The sequence below is a fragment of the Chiloscyllium plagiosum genome, chromosome 6 (genome assembly GCF_004010195.1).
Source record: "Chiloscyllium plagiosum isolate BGI_BamShark_2017 chromosome 6, ASM401019v2, whole genome shotgun sequence".
In the NCBI taxonomy this organism is placed as follows: Eukaryota; Metazoa; Chordata; class Chondrichthyes; order Orectolobiformes; family Hemiscylliidae; genus Chiloscyllium; species Chiloscyllium plagiosum.
The window spans coordinates 98,227,484-98,246,344 of record NC_057715.1 but is presented as its reverse complement, the minus strand read 5'-3'; the positions used below and the strand labels follow the sequence as shown (position 1 = coordinate 98,246,344).

Genomic DNA, 18,861 nt, shown 5'->3' with positions numbered 1-18,861 from the left:
AAATGAGAACAATGTCTTTTGTTTTACTATTCTGTAGTTTTTTTCTCTCTCTCTGAATCCAGTCTTGCTTTGCTGCACTTCATGCCATTTTTTTGTATCTAATTTGAAATTGAATTGATTCAATTTACATTTGCTTTCTTGTAGCTGTTCATAATGACCTGGCTCATGAGCAAGCCACAACATAGCATCTGCAAATCCTTTATGCAGTGAGGGATTGCTGCCTGTGATATCTCACGAGGTTTTCCAGATAATGCATGGAAGGACCTTTAGGCAAAATCAAACCAAAGTCACATAACCTTCAACACCACAAGTACAAGAGTCTACCAACACAACTGGAGGCAAACCTCTCAGCCAACATGTTATATAGTGAGGTGCCCGTCTCCTGACAGACAGAGGCTGTCTTTGCAGGATCTTGTGCCCCGGCATTTGGAGATATATTAAACCTTTGTCCAACTGCTGTTGTCTCTCCTCTTTGCATGCTGTTACTCAATAGCAGCAGCTTTTACAAGTGCCAGGATCACAGGGCATGCCTGCCCTTGGCCAGATTTCATCCTCTTCTTCCTCCACCTTCTCACCCTTTCACTGCTTGTTCAGTTTTCTCTTGTATACATTACTCCCACGAGGAGAGTCACTCAGTAAGCAACTCCAAACCCAAAATACAGAATGAGTAATGTAAAACACCAGTCGACTGGTTTGTTAATAAATTAAATTGTCATCCATTTAAGACAGAGATGAAAAGGAATTTCTTCTCTCAGAGGGTAATGAAGTTATAAAATTGTTTACCACAGAAGGTTGTTGAGGTTTGATCATTATGTTTACTCAAATCAGAGATGCATATGTTTAATCAGTAATGGAGTCAAGGGTTATGAGGAAAAGGCAGGAAAGTGGAGTTGAAAATTATCAGCTCAGCCATGATCTTATTGAATGGTGCAGCAGACTCGATAGGCTGAATGGCCTACTTCTGTGTCTCTGTTTTATGGTCTTTAATGAGATTTAATGGTCAGAATGCTGCCGATGTCAACACCTTCTTGAATTTCATATTATCAGAGACAGTCATGGTAATCTCAGGTTAGTGACCAGACATGATCGCACCTGAATTTATTTTACACAAGCACAGGGAGGGCAGAAATCCCGATTTCCAACTGCAATATTCACCTGTATTGCACCTACAGTGCAATTATTAATGACTCCTCTAGTCAGTGCTGTTTCTTTAACCCAATGTGTGATTTATAAACTGTGTTACATGAGACAGAGTGGAAGGGAAATGATCATGTGAGCTACTGTTATGGCTTTTTTTTAGGTTACAAGCTAATTCACTTGCAATGTTTTATAAACATGTGAATTAATAGGTTTCTTCACTTGTCAAACAAGTAGGCTTTTTTTTATACAAGTCCCTTTGTACCTCAAGTAATCTTTGGATATGAATTCCAAATAATCTTACGTCAGCCTCTCACCTATTTTCCCCGTAGGAGAGTGGGAGAGTGAGCTCCTATCTTTGTCAATAAGCATTATCCCAAGAGAATCATCAGGAGGCAAGTGGTTTGTAAGTAAACATACTGGAAAATAATGCCAAATGAAAATTGTCAATAAGGGCCACAGTAAATAATGCATTTGTGGTAATGCCCCTGTTTTTGTCAAATAGGGTAAGAGATAGTTCTTTATTTTTCAAGCCTGGATATTGGCAAGACTTGTATGGTTTATTTGTTTAGAAGCTCAACATAATGCAGTAACAGAAGGATGACATTACTGGGAAGTAGATCTGCTATAAGGATTAATATTGACATAGTAACCATGGCACATATAACTAATGTGAGTAAACTGCCTTCTGGCCAGAGTCAAACTCCTTTGTTGGACGCCTAGTTGTCCTCAGCTTGAGTTACAGTTCAATCAGCATTCAGAAATACTGATTGTGATAAATGGGAAAATAATATGATAGGGTTATCAAAAGTGCTCAGTGTTAGATTATACCCACACAATGGTAATTTTATAACCATCACATAAGCAGTGGTAGTATTGTTTGAATTGAGCTAAAAAGGTATTGTTGCAGTATAGCTTTCGTTCAAATTAGACTATCAACACATGCCCACTTCTAACAGTGACTCTCGATGGAAAGGACATGTGGGAGTACATGAGGCAAGGACAGAAATAAACTCATCTGAAATGTTCCATGGACTAAAGAAGACAGCTCACTGTTTGGACTCATAATGGAGTCGGGCCATATAGGTCTGGCCCATGGTGCCATGACCTCCACCATGGGTGGGCAAGGAAGCAGGCTCCCAATCCACTCCAGTCAGAACAGGGATAGATCCATGGAATCACAAAACCCCTACAGACCATCATGTTCACAACAGCCCTCGAAACAGCATCTCACCCAGCTTCACCCACCATCCCTCCTTACCATATCCCTGTAACCCTGTATTTCCCATGACTAATCCACCTGGACACATCCCTGGATACAATGGGCAATTTAGCATGTCCTGACCTGCACATCTTTGGATTGTGGGAGGAAACCCATACAGACATGGAGAGAATGTGCAAACTCCACACAGACAGTCGCCCATGGCTGGAATCGAACCCAGGTCCTTAGCCCTGTGAGGCAGCAGTGCTAACCACCGAGCCGCTGTTGGCACCATCTGATCCACACTGGCATTCAGTGAATTGAACAAATTGTACTTGCACTACCCTGCAGCCCCAGCCAAAGAGTTTAGATTGCTGAGGTTTCAGACACTTTTACATGCAGATTGTAGTCTGGAAATATGGGTAGTGATGGTTCCACACCTGAACAGGTTGATTAGAAACTGACCTCCAATTTCATTCCACACATGGCTGACCAGGAATCTTTCCCATTCCTACCACCTACCATTGTATATGTTGGGAAGGATTTATAAGTTAATAGGCAACCTGTTTTGACTGCATCATAAGCCACTCTCTATGGTTATAAACCTTGTTATGATCGCCCAGACAAACTTACATATAAAAAAAATTAAATTATGTTTATGATGTTACAGCATGTGTTCGTAGATATTACTTGATCATTACCTGTAAAGCTTTGATAGGTCCAGAGACACTCTCCTGGGAAAACACTCGAACAGGCTTAACAGGTTGTTGCACAGATGTGTCTGGGATGAAGATACTGTCATGTGACAGGGCTCTGGTTCCCATGATAATTTTGTAAGCACTACAAGAGGAAACAAACAAGACGACTGTACCATATGCTGTAGCTACACAAAGCGTCAACAACGTCGTGTTGAGATAATTTGTTCCATTAACAACATTGTTAATGGTCAACAGAGGCTGTACTGTATCATGGGAATTCAACATTAGAATTTAGGACAATGCTGACCACTAAACATTAACAGATAAGCAAAACTCCAACTTGAATTCCCTTTTCTAATGATATTTTGAACACACTTGAAGACTAGGTACTTTAAACCCAGAGATTATGCTATTTTATGCACTAGAAATCAAAATGTTGTAAGAAACATATCAAACCTATACAGAAGATGTTATTAGCAGTGACTACAAAAACAGCAATATCCAAAAAATCATAACTCCTCCAAAATTAAGACAAAATATGGTGCTGTTTTTGTTTGTTCTTAATTGCTCCCATGATAATCTATTCAGACTCTGACAAGACCCAATAGCGACGTGATGATCTCCAAGAATGAACCTTCCAAAACACTGCCCTGCGGTGTCATAGGGTACATTCCAGGTGTTTTAACCATTCTCAGGAGGAAGCTTTGCAACTCTGGGAGATTGAAAGACAACAGATTAAAAACGTTTTCCACCCGCTAAAACACCAAGAAGGTTTCTGGGGAAGAGTGGGTGTGGCACATGCAAGAAAACAGCGGGTCACAGAACCATAGCTGTTTCCCGCATTAACAGCTTTTTCACAATATATACGAACCATTCTCAGAAAGAGAGCTGGAGACTTTGTGCACTGAGCTACTCCACATTCATCACAATTACTTTGTTAGTATTGTGGCAGGATTCCATATTTTTTAAGGAGTCCTATTCTGCACAAATTAAATTCATTTATCGAAAAATAAATTTCACCTCATTAGAAAAATTAAATCAAATTACAAATTGCCCAAGTGTATAAATTTTGGTACATGCTCATCAAATAACCATTGACTGGCCTCTTGCATAACCAAGAAGGCGGTTGAATGAAACCAAATGAAAATAGGGATGATTAGGCTTTTCTATAATTTAAGCCAGCAGTCTAAGCAGATTAAAGTAGAATAGTTGGGTATAATTATTGGTAAGTACCATAATTGTAAAAATGCAAATTCACAACCTAATTCCAATTAGATGGATAACGAAAGACGGACTGCTGTATCCAATAATTCACTGTTTTGTATGCAGCAGGATCGTGCTAGTCATAATAGAGAAGATAAAAACACATTGGATCCAGGATAACTTGGCAAATCGGATTCAAAATTGGCTTAGTGGCAGGCGACACAAGGTGGTGGTTGGAGGTTGTTTGTGCTACTGGAGGCTGGTGTCCAGTGGTATACCACAGGGGTCAGTGCTGGATCCTTTCTTGCTCATGATAAATATAAATCTCATAAAAGAAAATATTGCGGGTGGATGATAAGTAAGCTTATGGACTTGAAAATTGGCCAGGCGGTTGACAGTGATGAAGAATGCCTAAGGTTACAGGAGGATATAAACTGATTGGTCAAATGAGCAGATCAATGGCAGATCACATTTAACCAGATCAATGTGAGGCAATGACTTGGGAAGAAGTAACAAGTCAGGGGAGTACTCAATAAATGGCAGAACACTAGAATGCTCTGAGGAGCAGAGGGAACCTTTGGATTCTTGTCCACAGATCCCTGAAGGTGACAGAACAGGTTAATAGGATAGTTAAGAAGGACATGGGACACTTGCTCTTAAAGGAACATAAGAAGAGGAATAGGCCATTCAGCCTCTCGAGCCTGTTTTACCATTCAATGAGACCATGGCTAAGCTGTGGTTTTACACCCCTTATGCCATCCTTTGGCCCGTATCACTTAATGCCTTTGTAGAACAAATATTTATCAAATTTAAAATTAACAACTAATCCAGCATCCTTTGCCATTTGTGGAAGAGAGTTCTAAGCATCTCCCACCCTTTGTGTGTAGAAGATCCTCACATCTCTCCTGAGCAGTCTGACCCTAATTCTCAGACTATGCCCCTTAGTTCTAGAATCCCCAATCAGTGGAAATGGTTTTCTGCCCTGCCTTTTCCTGTTAATATCTTGAAGACTTTGATCAGATCACCCCTTAACCTTCTAAATTATACAGAAAACTGGCAATTTTTGTGCAATCCCACCTCATAATTTTATCAGTTAAATTATAAGAGCAGGGAGATTATATTGGAGTTGTACAAAACTTTGGTTATGCCACAACTAGAATACTATGTGCAGTTCTGGTCACCGCACTACAGGAAGGATATAATTGTACATAAGGGATGCAGAGAAGATTCCTCACCAGAATTACTGGGATGGGGCAGTTTAATTATGAAGAAAGGCTGGCTTGCTGTGTTCTTCCAGCCTTCTGCTTGTCTATGAAGAGAGACTGAATAGGCTGGGTTGTTTTCTTTATAGTAGAGAAGGCTGAAAGGCAATCTGATTGAGGTTTATAAGGTAATGAGGGGCATGGACAGAGTGGACAGAAAGGAGCTATTCCCATCATTGAAGGGTCAATAACAAGGCCACATAATTTTAAGTTGGAAGGTTCAGAGGGGACTTAAGGAAACAATTTTCATCCAGAGGCTGGTGGGGATCTGGAATGCACTGCCTGGGAGGTTGGTTGAGGTAGAAAACCTCACAACCTCTAAACAGAACTTGGATGAGCAATTAAAACATCATAACATCTGTAGATTTATAGTAGCTTTGTTGGTGTAGATCTGATGGACCAAATGGCCACTTTTATACTGTTTGATTCAATGATTCTATGATAACAGCACAAGACAGTTGCTATGATGTAAAGATTTTTTAAGTGTTTCCATGAAAAGGTTTTTTTCTTATTTTGAACTATGAAGGAAGTGCGGGCACTACACTGAAAATATAAACTGGACAATAACATTTAAAATTCAAGTCAAATTTCTAAACGCAGATTGAGGAGGAAGTAAATTTATTTAGAGAAAATATTTGATTTTCTTTTTCCCCAAATGCAATGAGCTTGACAACCTGTGGCCCAAGTCCACCTAACTCTTTCTCTTCCCTTCAAAGAATAGGTCATGTTAAGGCCTCAGATTAAAAGCACTCTGCAAACTTTCAGCAAGTGTGTTCATGTCATATCCACTCTGAAAGGAAAAGCATGGCAAATCCAAACCTCCAAACTGACAGCCAAAATCACATGTTGAGCTACAACAGTATGGGTTTGGTTATTCAATCTGCATTGCCTGCTCCCCCACTGAGTGTACTGCACTTATTGTTGTACTCTACAGATAGCTAAACCTCTCGGGATAAAAGTGTAATCTGGACTGCTGTGTTCTGCTGGGGTCTTGGCCAGCCTTTCATCACCATTCCTTTTGCAGGCTGGGATAATTTGCAATGGCTGCTTTACCCAGACTGGAGGGAGACAGCTACAGGCAAGTCTGTTCCTGGAGTTTTCACTCCTGTCAGTTTCAGGGTAAGAAATAACTCTGTTGTTCTCCCTTTATATAACTAAATGCAAGTTGGTTTCTAAAGCCTGACTCAATTTTATTTCTTCCTTTACAATTCTGGAGTGCCTCCAGATCAGCCCTTAGCAAGATACTGCCATTGATTGTTACATGATTTCCAATAGGAGCTAGCTCTTGTTAAAAATCCCATGGAATGAAAATTTATTTTCTTCTGTCATTTATTTGAGAAAAAGTGAATAAGAAAAACCAATAGAATACAACTTTAACACCACTGTGCATTCTGTTCTCCATTCAAATGTGCAAAAAAATGACGACTTTCATTTATATAGAGCCTTTTGTGTCAGCAAGCACTTTACAGCCAATGAAAACGCTTAAAGTGTAAAGTTTGCAGCACCTTTTATGACCACTGGATAGCACAATATGGTCTAAAAGCATTGGTATTCTTGTGAAGTGTAAGAATTGGTCTGGACACCAGGGATGATTCCCCTGAACTTCTTCAAAGTAGTGCCACTGGATCACTTACATCCATTGGACAAGCAGCTAAAGCCTCATTTTAATGTCTCAGCTGAAAAGCAGCACCTCAGGCAGTACAGTAGCCCTTCAGTGTTACACTGGACACATCGAACTTGCGTTTTGCACACAAACCTTAGAAATTTCTGACACAGATGAGGGAGTTACCAAGAGCAGACATTACTTTAAAGAACAACAGGAAGTCTTGGTCAATATTCAACCCTCAACTAAAAGCAGCTAATCTGGTCATGATCACTTTGCTCTGCATGTTTGAAAAATGGCTGGATTATGAATTACTGTATATTACAACCCTGATTACACTTGAAACGCTTTCATTGGCTGTAAAGCACTTGGTGGCAGAAAAAGCTCTATATAAATGAAAATCATTATTTCTTTGCACATATTAATGTAGAACAGAGTGTTATTCTATTGGTCTTTCTTGTTCACTTCTTTTCAAGTAAATGACAGAAGAAAATAAATTAAATTGTCAGAGGCAGTGCTAAAAGAGAAATGGAAATATCCTATCCTTAATTCACAATCATTGTCTGTAAATGATTACTTCAATTATTTTAGCATTAAATTCTAATCTTGTCATATTATTTGAATTACTTAATTAAAATGATCAAATTCCCACTTTTTTATACTGCAAAGAATAATTTTGAACTAAAGGAAGCAGACTGAAAGTGAAACAAGTACTGAAGATACAGCCCATTTTATTGCCCGTGTTCTTAGCTCAGCATCAGAGAGACTTGACTCTCAGACAATTTGCTTTAGAAGCTTGGTGGAGTTAATCTACATTCATTAATGCAGCTCTCTGTTGTTAGTCTTAGATAAATCCTTTTAAACTGAAAGAAAAAGACTGGCATTGCAAAACAGAAATTAATACAAGTCCCTCCAATGACTTGAAATTAATTAATATTTTACACTTATTATTTCCATTTGAACATGATTCCTGAGACTCATCTAAATTTCACTGTTCTTACTGGTCTTGTTCACTAGAAGAAGAAAGCAATCCCATCAATTTGCAAGGACAGTCCTTACTATCACATCATCCATAATATGCAAGTCAAGGCATGATCATTAACAGGGTACTTCTTAATGCAATTTCTGTGTGAGGATGGTGAACTATTTATCAAACATTGTCATTTGAGGCATACATTAGAGGAATCACATTGATTCACAGACAATTATACAATAAAAGGTGCAGCAATTGACAGCTAAATAATCAGCCTTGTTGAACCTTTCCAGAAAAGATCATACTTTATATCAAAATATGCAAATCATTTTCATATTCCAAAGTAATTAGGATGGGTGTTTTATGAACCAGTGATGATAAATACTGCTAACTGAAGAGCTCGAAGACAGACATTACAACAAATATCTTGCCTCAGAATTCACGTAAAGCCCGCCAAGTTAATTACTAGATTTCATAGGCACTGTAACAATGGCTTTAGGATATCAGTTTCCCTTACTTTCAAATAAATTATTAAAACATTGTCAACATGTGTAAATCAACAGCATGAAATATGAAAGTGATTTACTCTTGGCAAAATTGATAAGCAACAGTAATTAAGATTTGCGACAATTCATTTCTGTTAAATGTCCTACCCCTGATCGTTCTCCCCAAGCTCTGGGATGACAGACTCTGGAATTGTGACATCACCTGCCGACTGGCTCATCTTCATATTTGGTTTCTCTGCATTGACAACAAATTCCTTTCTCTTCTTTTTAACAAAAAGCTTCTTGAAAGATTTGAATTTTGACTTCTTTTTCCCTATAAATGTACAAAGCAATGTCACAAATGATGAATCTACAAAGACAACCGAAAATGTCAAAAAACATATCCACAGCTGGTCAGTCAGTACCTGAAAGAGAAAGACAAATTAACATTTTGGGTTGGCTATTTTATTAGGCCCAGGACTTGATTTTTCTGAAGTCAATAAACATAGAAAACATGATGCAGTAGGATGAATGCCTTCCTTCTTAGTCAAAATGTCTCTTTGGCTAAATACATTTAACTATGTCCAAAAAAATTATTTCAATGTTTTAAGCTGCATTTATCCTGGTTAAATGATTAAAACTTTGAAATGAGCAAATAATCTACTGCTCATTGCTTCGAACTTAAAAGGTGACACTGAAGGAGATTGGTATAACTTAAACATGGGCAGAAACAGAGTTTAATTTATTCGGTTGCATAACCAGTTTGCTATTTTCATTTGAAATTTTTTCCATAGCTCATGTGATGTATAAATAGGACAGCGCCCAGTCCCTACTCCCCTGGACAATATATACTGTTATAATGGACTTGTAAAGTGTTTGTGTAACTCTTATCGTAATTGTGACATTAACATCCAAGTACAAAGCTATAGGTGCTTTTTCGTTCCACACTGCACCAGTAAGAGAACAGCTTCCAATGGAGGATAATCTTGCAGTGGGTTGCTGTAGGCAAAACGTTGCCCATAGCCCAGCATCACCTCTTATCTGCAAACCACTGTTTGATTTATATATTTCAATGACTGATTATGATACATGTCTTTTCAGTCAGACATTGTGATTCATGCTCAGCATACAGAGTGAAGCAGTCTATTTATATCTAGTACAACACAAAGATGTTGTCTCACAATATTTTGTTATCTCCAAACAATGGCTGGTCTAATGTTAAGGCTCCCAGGAACTTGTGTCATGTTGTTTTTAATCTGCTGGACTTTAACAAGGAAACTCAAAGGCAAGAAAAGTGTATGTACATACAACATTTGAATTAGGAGTGAGACCAGGCTAATCTGCCTCTTGAAGCCACTTCACCAATTGATTAGATCATGGATGACTTGACTGTTGCCTCAAATCTCTTCCCCGTGATAACCTGTGTCTTGCTTGGTAGCCCTGATTCTATCTAAATCTGCTTTTAAAATATTCAATGAGTGGGGAGGCACGGTGACTCGGTGGTTAGCACTGCTGACTTCCAGCAGCCAGGTCGCAGGTTCGATTCCAGCCTCGGGTGATTGTCTGTGTGGTGTTTGCACGTTCTCCCTGTGTCTGTGTGGATTTCCTCCCTCAGTCCAAAGGCCTGCAGGTCACAGGAATTGGCCCACAGTGTTAGGTGCGTTAGTCAGTAATGTGTCTGGGTTGGTTACTCTTTGGAGGATCGGTGTGGACCTGTTGGGCCGAAGGGCCTGTTTCCACACGTAGGGAATCTAATCTTGGTGGCACAGTGGTTAGCACTGCAGTAATGTGTCTGGGTTGGTTACTCTTTGGAGGATCGGTGTGGACTTGTTGGGCCGAAGGGCCTGTTTCCACACTGTAGGGAATCTAATCTTGGTGGCACAGTGGTTAGCACTGCTGCCTCACAGCGCCAGAGACCCAGGTTCAATTCCTGCCTCGGGCAACTGTCTGTGTGGAGTTTGCGCATTCTCCCTCTGTCTGTGTGGGTTTCCTCCCATAGTCCAAAGATGTGCAGGTTGACCATGCTAAATTGCCTGTATTGTTAGGTGAAGGGGTAAATGTAGGGGAATGGGTCTGGGTCTGGGTGGGGTTGCTCTTCGGAGGGTCAGTGTGGATTTGTTGGGCCGAAGGGCCTGTTTCCACACTTTAAGTCATCTAATCAATCACACTTCATTCTGCTCTTTGGCAAAGGAAATTCCATGGATTCAAGACCTTCAGAGAAAAAAATATTTTGTTTTAAATTCAAAACACACTTTATTCATAAAAATACCCATATATAGTCACTGAAGCAGTTTGGTCTTTTTTAAATTCATTCTTGGAAGTTGCTGGCTGGCCAGCATTTATTATCCGTCCCTAGTTGCCTCTCTTTGAAACAAATGGCTTGCTAGGCCATTTCTCAGGTCAGGTGAGAGTCAACCACATTGCTGTGGATCTGGAGTCACATGTAGGCTGGACCAGGTGAGGATGGCAGACTTCTTTCCCTGAAGGACATTAGTGAACCAGACAGGTTTTTCCAAACAATTGCCATCAATAGATTCGTAATTCCAGATTATTAGTGAATTCAAATTCCACCATCTACCATGGTGGGATTTGAACCGAGGTCCCCAAAACATTCTAAGCTTCTGCAGTAATAGTCTAGCGATAGCACCACGAGGCATTTGCCTCCCAGAGCATATGAAGGGAAAAAGTTTGAAGTTTGACTCTATCCAACAAACAAACCAAAGGCATTTCTTACTTTGAGAAAAGTCGTGAATGTGGTGCTGGAAAAGCACAGCCGGTCAAGCAGCATCCGAAGAGCAGGAGATGCCCAAAACATCGATTCTCCAGCTCCTCGGATGCATTTCTTACTTGCGCAATATTATTTTTACACATATTTGAGGCACCAGGAGGATCTGTTAACTGACTGGATCGCAACTAAACAAAAATTCCCTTCATCTATATCTTAAAATGGAAGACTCCTTATTTGTAAACTGCTTGTCCTAGTTCTCATCTATACTCCAAGGAAAAATATCTTTTCGATATCTACCCTGTCAATACACTGCATTATAATACCCCCAGGTTATGGTAAGATAAAGCCATCCAGATGAACTGCAAAGCTCTTTTTAATCATCTGCATTTTTATGCAACCAAGTCACAACTGTCCCATTTCTCGATGATGTTTAAAAAGTTAAACATCCAGAAGTGATGGGACTTCTAGCTTGTCCAAGCCAGTGTCTGTCCCATTGCTCTATCAGTTGGAGCAGTGCCAAAACAACCTCAAGACTTTCTGAGAAAGGAGACATTCATTTTGTAGTTATCTACTTCCTAAAATCAGCAAAGAGAACTAATATTGAGAACAATCCCAAATCCATTTAAATAAAGAAGACTGTCAATGTTTTTAACATGTTGCACCTTTTAACCAAATGAAAGTTGCCAAGGCAATTTGTAGGTGAATCTAAATTGTATTTTTGACCAATGTAAAATGCCTGATTATTGATTAAGATTATTGATTTGAATTACTTATTCATGGTAACAGTATAAGTAGAGTTTCAAAAACTGAAACTGCTGGAAGAGTTCAGCAGGTCTGGCAGCATCTATGGGGAAAAACCAGAGTTAACGTTTCAGGTCAAGGCACCCTATCTCAGAACTGATGATAGCTCGGAAAAGGTTTGTTTTTATGCAAAAGATAGGGTAGGGGGAGGGGGTAAGGAATAAACAATACATGGAGAGCTCAAAGAGAGAGAAGGACCGTTAGACAGGTAAAGGAATGGATAATGATCAGCTTGGGAGAATGAATTGGTATTAATGGGGACAATTAGTGGCTAACAATGTGTGTAATAGCAGACAATGTGATAACAAAGCCTGGTGTGTGGGGGTTGGGCTAGGGACATGTGAAAAGACATCTCAAACCCCAAAACTGTTGAAGTTGCTGTTGAGTCTGTAAGGCTGTAGAGTTCCCAAGCAGAAAATTTCTATTGGTTTTTATTTACGTAGAATTTTGATTGGTTATTGACAGCTGTTTCCTACACATTGGAGGGATTCTGCTTTAGAATTGGGCTAATATATTCAACTCAGGAAAAGGCTGGACAAACTTTAATATGCATCACCTGACTATTTTTATTACAGGTGTCTGCTGGCCCAACTTGCAGGTCATCCAAAATATTTGAAAAAGATGAAGGAAACTGGAAAGTTAAGAAACAGAAATTGGGCCAATCTGAAGTTGCTGTTTCTTTGTAGTTAACGGAACAGTTCCTGAATACGCAAGACTTGTCATTACCAGAAAAAACTCAAGATGTTAAAGTACACTGGAACAATGGCCACTTTCTGCTCAGGCTGAAGAAACAACTTCCTTTCAGTAGATGTGAGACGCAGCTCAGGGGTAGCATTCTGAATCCGGGAATCCGGACTTTGAATGTACAATCAATGCTGAGCACTTCAATCCAGAGAACTGGATTCCAAAGAAGGTCTTTGGAAAAGTTATTGGACTCGAAACGTTAACTCTTAACTCTTTTTTTTCTCTCCACAGGTGCTACGAGACATGCTGAGTTTCTTTGGCACGTTCTGCTTTGATTTCAGATCTCCAGCATCTGCAGTACTTTGCTTTTATTGGAAGGTTTTCTTAATATTTGTTAATATTTAACGTTAACAAATATTAATATTTAAATCTGTGACTAGAGCTGTCAAACTGAGAAGTGACAACTTCCACTGCAGTTTGTGCGAAAGATGCTTCCCCAATTTTGCTCCTCTACATTGGGGAGACAGGCCGCCTACTTGCGGAACGTTTCAGAGAACACCTCTGGGACACCCGCACCAACCAACCCAACCGCCCCATGGCTGAACACTTTAACTCTCCTCCCACTCCGCCAAGAACATGCAGGTCCTTGGACTCCTCCATCGCCAGACCATGGCAACACGACGCCTGGAGGAAGAGCGCCTCATCTTCCGCCTAGGAACCCTCCAACCACAAGGGATGAATGCAGATTTCTCCAGCTTCCTCATTTCCCCTCCCCCCACCTTATCTTAGTCCCAACCCTCCGACTCAGCACCGCCTTCTTGACCTGCAATCTTCTTCCCGACCTCTCCGCCCCCCACCCCCTCTCTGGCCTATCACCCTCACCTTAACCTCCTTCCACCTATCGCATTCCCAACGCCCCTCCCCCAAGTCCCTCTTCCCTACCTTTTATCTTAGCCTGCTTGGCACACCTTCCTCATTCCTGAAGAAGGGCTTATGCCCGAAGCGTCAATTCTCCTGCTCCTTGGATGCTGCCTGACCTGCTGAGCTTTTCCAGCAATACATTTTTCAGCTCTGATCTCCAGCATCTGCAGCTCTCACTTTCTCCTTTGCTCCCAAGTAGCCAAGCTCTCATCGTTTTTCTCAACATTGTGAATCTCATCTGGCCATTCTCTCCAGAATTTACCAACTGACTTGCTCATTGCTCATGTCTTTCAGGAGCTTGGAAGATTCCACCCTCTTGTTCTGGATTCCTCCACCAGAGGAAATCATTAACTGCTGCTACCATGGCTGATCTCTGAAATGAAAGGAATACAAGCCAAGTTCATATTACTTCTTCTCACATGTAATCCTTCAAGCCCTTCTGGCATTCTTATGAATTTGCACTCCATCTTTTCCAAGGCCAAGATGTCTTACTTGAGACAATAAGGACTGCAGATGCTCGAAGCAAGAGTCAGTAGATGTGAAGCTGGAAAAGCACAGCATCTGAGGAGCGGGAAAGTCAACATTTTGGGCCGAAACACTTCATCAGGACTGGGGAGGGGGAGGGGAGAGCTGAAGTAAATAGAGGGAGGAAGGTTGGGGCTGGGGAACGGTAGATAGGATGGATGATAAGTGGATGCATGTAGGGGGTTAGTGGGAAGCATGGAGCAGATAGGTGAGTGGGGCTTCACTTGTGTCATAATGCCTCCATCCCCAGCCTTATCCTATGCCTGGCCTCCCTTCCCACCAACATCCCCCCCAACCCTCAACTTCCCAGATCCCCTGACCTGACCTAACCTAACCTGTCCATCTTCCTACTCACTTACCCGCTCCACATCTATTGGCTCTTTTTGTATTTTCGGTTTGGTGCCCAAGGTTCTATATGACTGAAGCATCACTTATTCATTTTTGGATCCTAATTCCTTTCAGGTGAAGGCCAACATATCATTAGCGTTCCTTATTAATTTGTGTATCTGTCTATCAGTTGAGCCTCTTCAGGTACTGTTTCTCTGTTTAAAAAACTGAAAGATCTGGGTTGCTGTCAATCAGAAACAGAAACAGAAATTGCTGGAAAAGCTCAGCAGGTCTGGCAGCATCTGTGGACAGAAATCAGAGTTAATGTTTTGGGTGGCGTGACACTTCTTCAGAACTGTTTGTTTATTCTCTTTTATTCTTTACAGGGTGTGGGTACCAGTGTTAAGGTCAGGAATTGTCCATCGCTAATTGCCCTTGAACTGAACCATTTCAGAGTCAACCGCATTACTGTGACTCTGGAGTCAGACATAGACTAATCAGTGAAAACATAGCAGCTTCTCTTCTCTAGAGGACATGAATTAACCAGGTTTTTTTAAAATGGAAATTGACAGTGTTTGTCATTAGAGATTACCTCCAGATATCAGAACTGAACTTAAATCCACCAGCTGCTGTACAGAGATCTGAATGCAGGCCCCATGACTTATATCCTGGGCCTCTGCATTACAGGACCCGTTAAAAATCACACAACACCAGGTTAAAGTCCAACAAGTTTTTTTGGAGATATGAGTTTTCGGCACGCTGTCCCTTCGTTAGGTAGCTAGCTGAAAGGATAGCGTGACAAAAGTTTGTACTTCCAACTAAACCTGTTGGACTATAACCTGGTGTTGGGTCATTTTTAACTTGTTTCACCCCAGTCCAACACCGCACCTCCACATTACAGGCCCAGTGACATTATCACTGCCACTCCTTCCACTTGTGGGGCCAATTGTGTTCATAAACTGAGACAGAAACCAATTTAAAACAACTATTACAATGCTTTCCTACCACAATTGCATTGCTGACACACACATGAACTGGATGAGGGAAAAATGTGACCCTAGGCTACAAATATCAAACAGGTGAAAATGCCAAGGTGATTTAAAATCCCTATCCAATCTGGTTCATGAATTGTAATTATATTCTAATTTAAATAAATATGGAGATACACAGATATCATGACAGGTATGACACCGGAGGGTTGTGGGAGGTGCTGCTGTAGTGGTAATATTAATAGACTAATAAACCAGAGACAAAAAGTATGGCACTGGAAAAGCAAAGCCGGTCAGGCAGCAACTGAGCAGCAGGACAGTCGACGTTTCATTCCTGATAAGAGCTTATGCTCGAAATGTCGACTGTCCTATTCCTCAGATGCTGCCTAACTGGCTGCGATTTTCCAGCACCACACTTTTTGACTCTGATCTCCAGCATCTACATTCCTCACCTTCTCCTAACAAACCAGAGACCAGGCTAATATTCTAGGGCATAAATTCAAATCCTATCATGGCAGATGGTGCAATTTTAAATCCAGATTTTAATGAATTCAAAGCTCACCTATTGGCAACCATGCGATTATAGTCAATTATCTTAAAAGCCAATCTGGTTTGCTAATGGACAGGAAATCTTCCAGCTTTACTCAATCTGGCCAACATATGTCTTCAAATCCAGAGCAATATGGCTTACTTTTAACCGCCCTCTGAAATGGCCTAGCAAGCCATTCAATTCCAGGGCAGTTCAGAATAGGTAATTAATGCTGACTCAGCCAATGACACACACCATGACGAAGAGACGTAAAATAACATTGCTAAGAACAGCCTTGTGCACTGGTCTAAGATTATAGATATTACGTTTTGTAGAGCCAAAAATTAAGATCAGGAAAATCTTAATGAAATCAGTGAGATGTCTCCTGCTGTATTAACGGGTGTTATCCTCTTTACTTCCATTCCTAAATGGTCCATTTTGGTTCATGGAAGTCCAGGAGCACTGCATGAATGGCTCACTTTCCTTGTAGTATGCAATGGCCCAAACCAATGTTCTGGAGACATGGGATTAAATCCCAGCAAGACAGACAGTGAAATTTGAATTCATAAATAAATCTGGAACTAAAAGATAGCCTAATGGCAATGTGCAACCACTGTCAATTGGTGTGAAGACCCATCTGGTTCACTAATCTGCTTTAGGGAAGGGAATCTTCTATCCGTACCTGTTCTGGTTTACATTCCTTGACGTACAGTTATGTGGTTGACGCTTAAGTGCCTTCTGAAATGGCCTTGCAAGCCACTCTGGTCAAAAGCAATTCTGGATGAGCTACAAATGCTTGTGACGTCCTCATCCAAAGTAAGGATAAATAAAATAAGATGGTGGGTTAAGCCTTGAAAAGTATCCCCATGCAACATTTGCCTTGTTCTTCTAGGTGGTGGCGCTCATGCATTTGAGGAATGTTACTGCAGAAGCTTTGTTTACTTGGTGCAGTGCACCCCATAGGCAGTTCACTGACCCCACTATCATTGTGTGTATGTTCACATTAATCTGCTCCTGGATTTATTCTTGTTACAGCCCTTATGGGAATTGGTTTAGCTCAATTGGCTGGATTGTTGGCTTACTGAGCAGTATGATGCCAACAATGTGGGTTCAATTCCCATCACCGGTTTGAGGTTACCATGAAGGACACTTCTTCTGAACCTCTTCCCTTGCCTGAGGTCTGGTGGCCCTCAGGTTATATCACCACCAGTCACTTCTCTTAAATGAGAGCAGCCCCTATGGTCTGGTAAGACTATGGCGACACAACAACAGGTTTTATATCATTGCACATAGCAATAAAAATTCCTCTCTGTCTGCCATCTTACCATTGCAAAATTTAATTGCCTTTTCCTGATCTTAATTTTTGGCTCTACAAAATGTAATATCTATAATCTTAGACCAGTGCACAAGGCTAAAATGTACACACAGTCAGCTGTAAATCATTCTTTTTATTACTGATGATCAAATGCATTTGTATAACATTATTCAATCTACTACTTTAACAGTTAATCTATTTATGGTAACCAGGAACATGTCACCAATACTATCTGAATTAATGGCTCAGATTTTATGGTAATAATGACACTGAGGCTATGAGCACTCACTGGTATAACACAAATCAATTTCTAGCCCGTGCACATGAAATTAAACATGAAAATCAGAAAGTTGTTCCCTGGTTTGTCGTGCTCCACCACTAGCTTCATTGCACTAATACCTCTCAGAAATACCACGTCAGGTTATAGTCCAACAGGTTTATTTGAAACCACAAGCTTTTGAAGCACTGCTCCTTCACCAGGTGAAGTGGCTCTTGTGGTGCAGTGGCAATGACCTTGCCTTTGAGCCAAGTGATCTGGGCTCAGGTCCCACCTCCCCAGGAATATGTCATAACACTTTTGAACAGATTGATTAAAAACATCAAAAATCCCTTTTATCTGCTTTACATATCCCTCTTCCTTAATTTCTTACTTCTTTCCTTATAGCTATTTCAGTTTTTATGCCTGATTTTACATTGTGTTGAATATTCTGACACTTCCTGGTTTAGTTTCGGATTTTCAATCTGAATGATTAAAGAGCAGTATGATGGGATTAGGGTTAGGGTTACACAAATTCACACAGGTTCACAGATTAGGGATCTTCTGCAGCTGATACCACACTACTTTAACATTTTTTAAAAATTTAATCATGGAACATGGGTGTCTATTGCTCATCCCTTATGGGCTTGAGAATGCGGTGGTGAGCTTCCTTCTTGAACCACTGCAGTCTATGTGCCGTAGGTAGACTCACAATACTGTTATGGAGGGAGTTCCAGGATTTTGATTCAATGTCACTGAAAGAATAGCAATTTATTTCTAAGTCGGGGAACTTGTTCCCATTTATCTGCTGCTCTTGTTTTTCTCAATGGAAGTGGCTGTGGTGTTTGAAGGTGCTGTCAAACGATCTTTGGTGAATTCCTACCGTGCGTGTTATGGTTAGGGCACACTACTGCTACTAAGCGTCGATGGTGAAGGGAATAGATCCTTGTGGATGTGGGAGAAAGTGAGTTGAAAAGTGTGGTGCTGGAAAAGCGCAGCAGGTCAGGCAGCATCCGAGGAGCAGGAGAATCGACGTTTCGGGCATAAGCCCTTCTTCAGGAATGAGGCTGGTGTGCCAAGTTGGCTAAGATAAAAGGTGGGGGTGGGAGGGGCGCTGGGAATACGATAGGTGGAAGGAGGTGAGGGTGAGGGTGAAAGGCCGGAGAGGGGGTGGGGGCGGAGAGGTCGGGAAGAAGACTGCAGGTCAAGAGGGCGGTGCTGAAT

General features: G+C 40.8%; 1 protein-coding gene across 6 annotated transcripts in view; it reads right to left on the bottom strand.

Moving 5' to 3' along the window:
* Nucleotides 1–18,861, bottom strand: part of LOC122550867 (CRACD-like protein) — a 197,077-nt gene that overhangs the window by 50,033 nt on the left and 128,183 nt on the right. For all 6 annotated transcript variants that reach the window (XM_043692229.1, XM_043692230.1, XM_043692228.1 and 3 more), the window contains exons 3-4: nucleotides 8,731–8,896; nucleotides 3,040–3,178 (exon numbers count right to left, since the gene is read on the bottom strand). In XM_043692229.1, coding sequence (XP_043548164.1) covers nucleotides 3,040–3,178; nucleotides 8,731–8,896 — 305 coding nt within the window. The remainder of the gene's footprint in view (nucleotides 1–3,039; nucleotides 3,179–8,730; nucleotides 8,897–18,861) is intronic.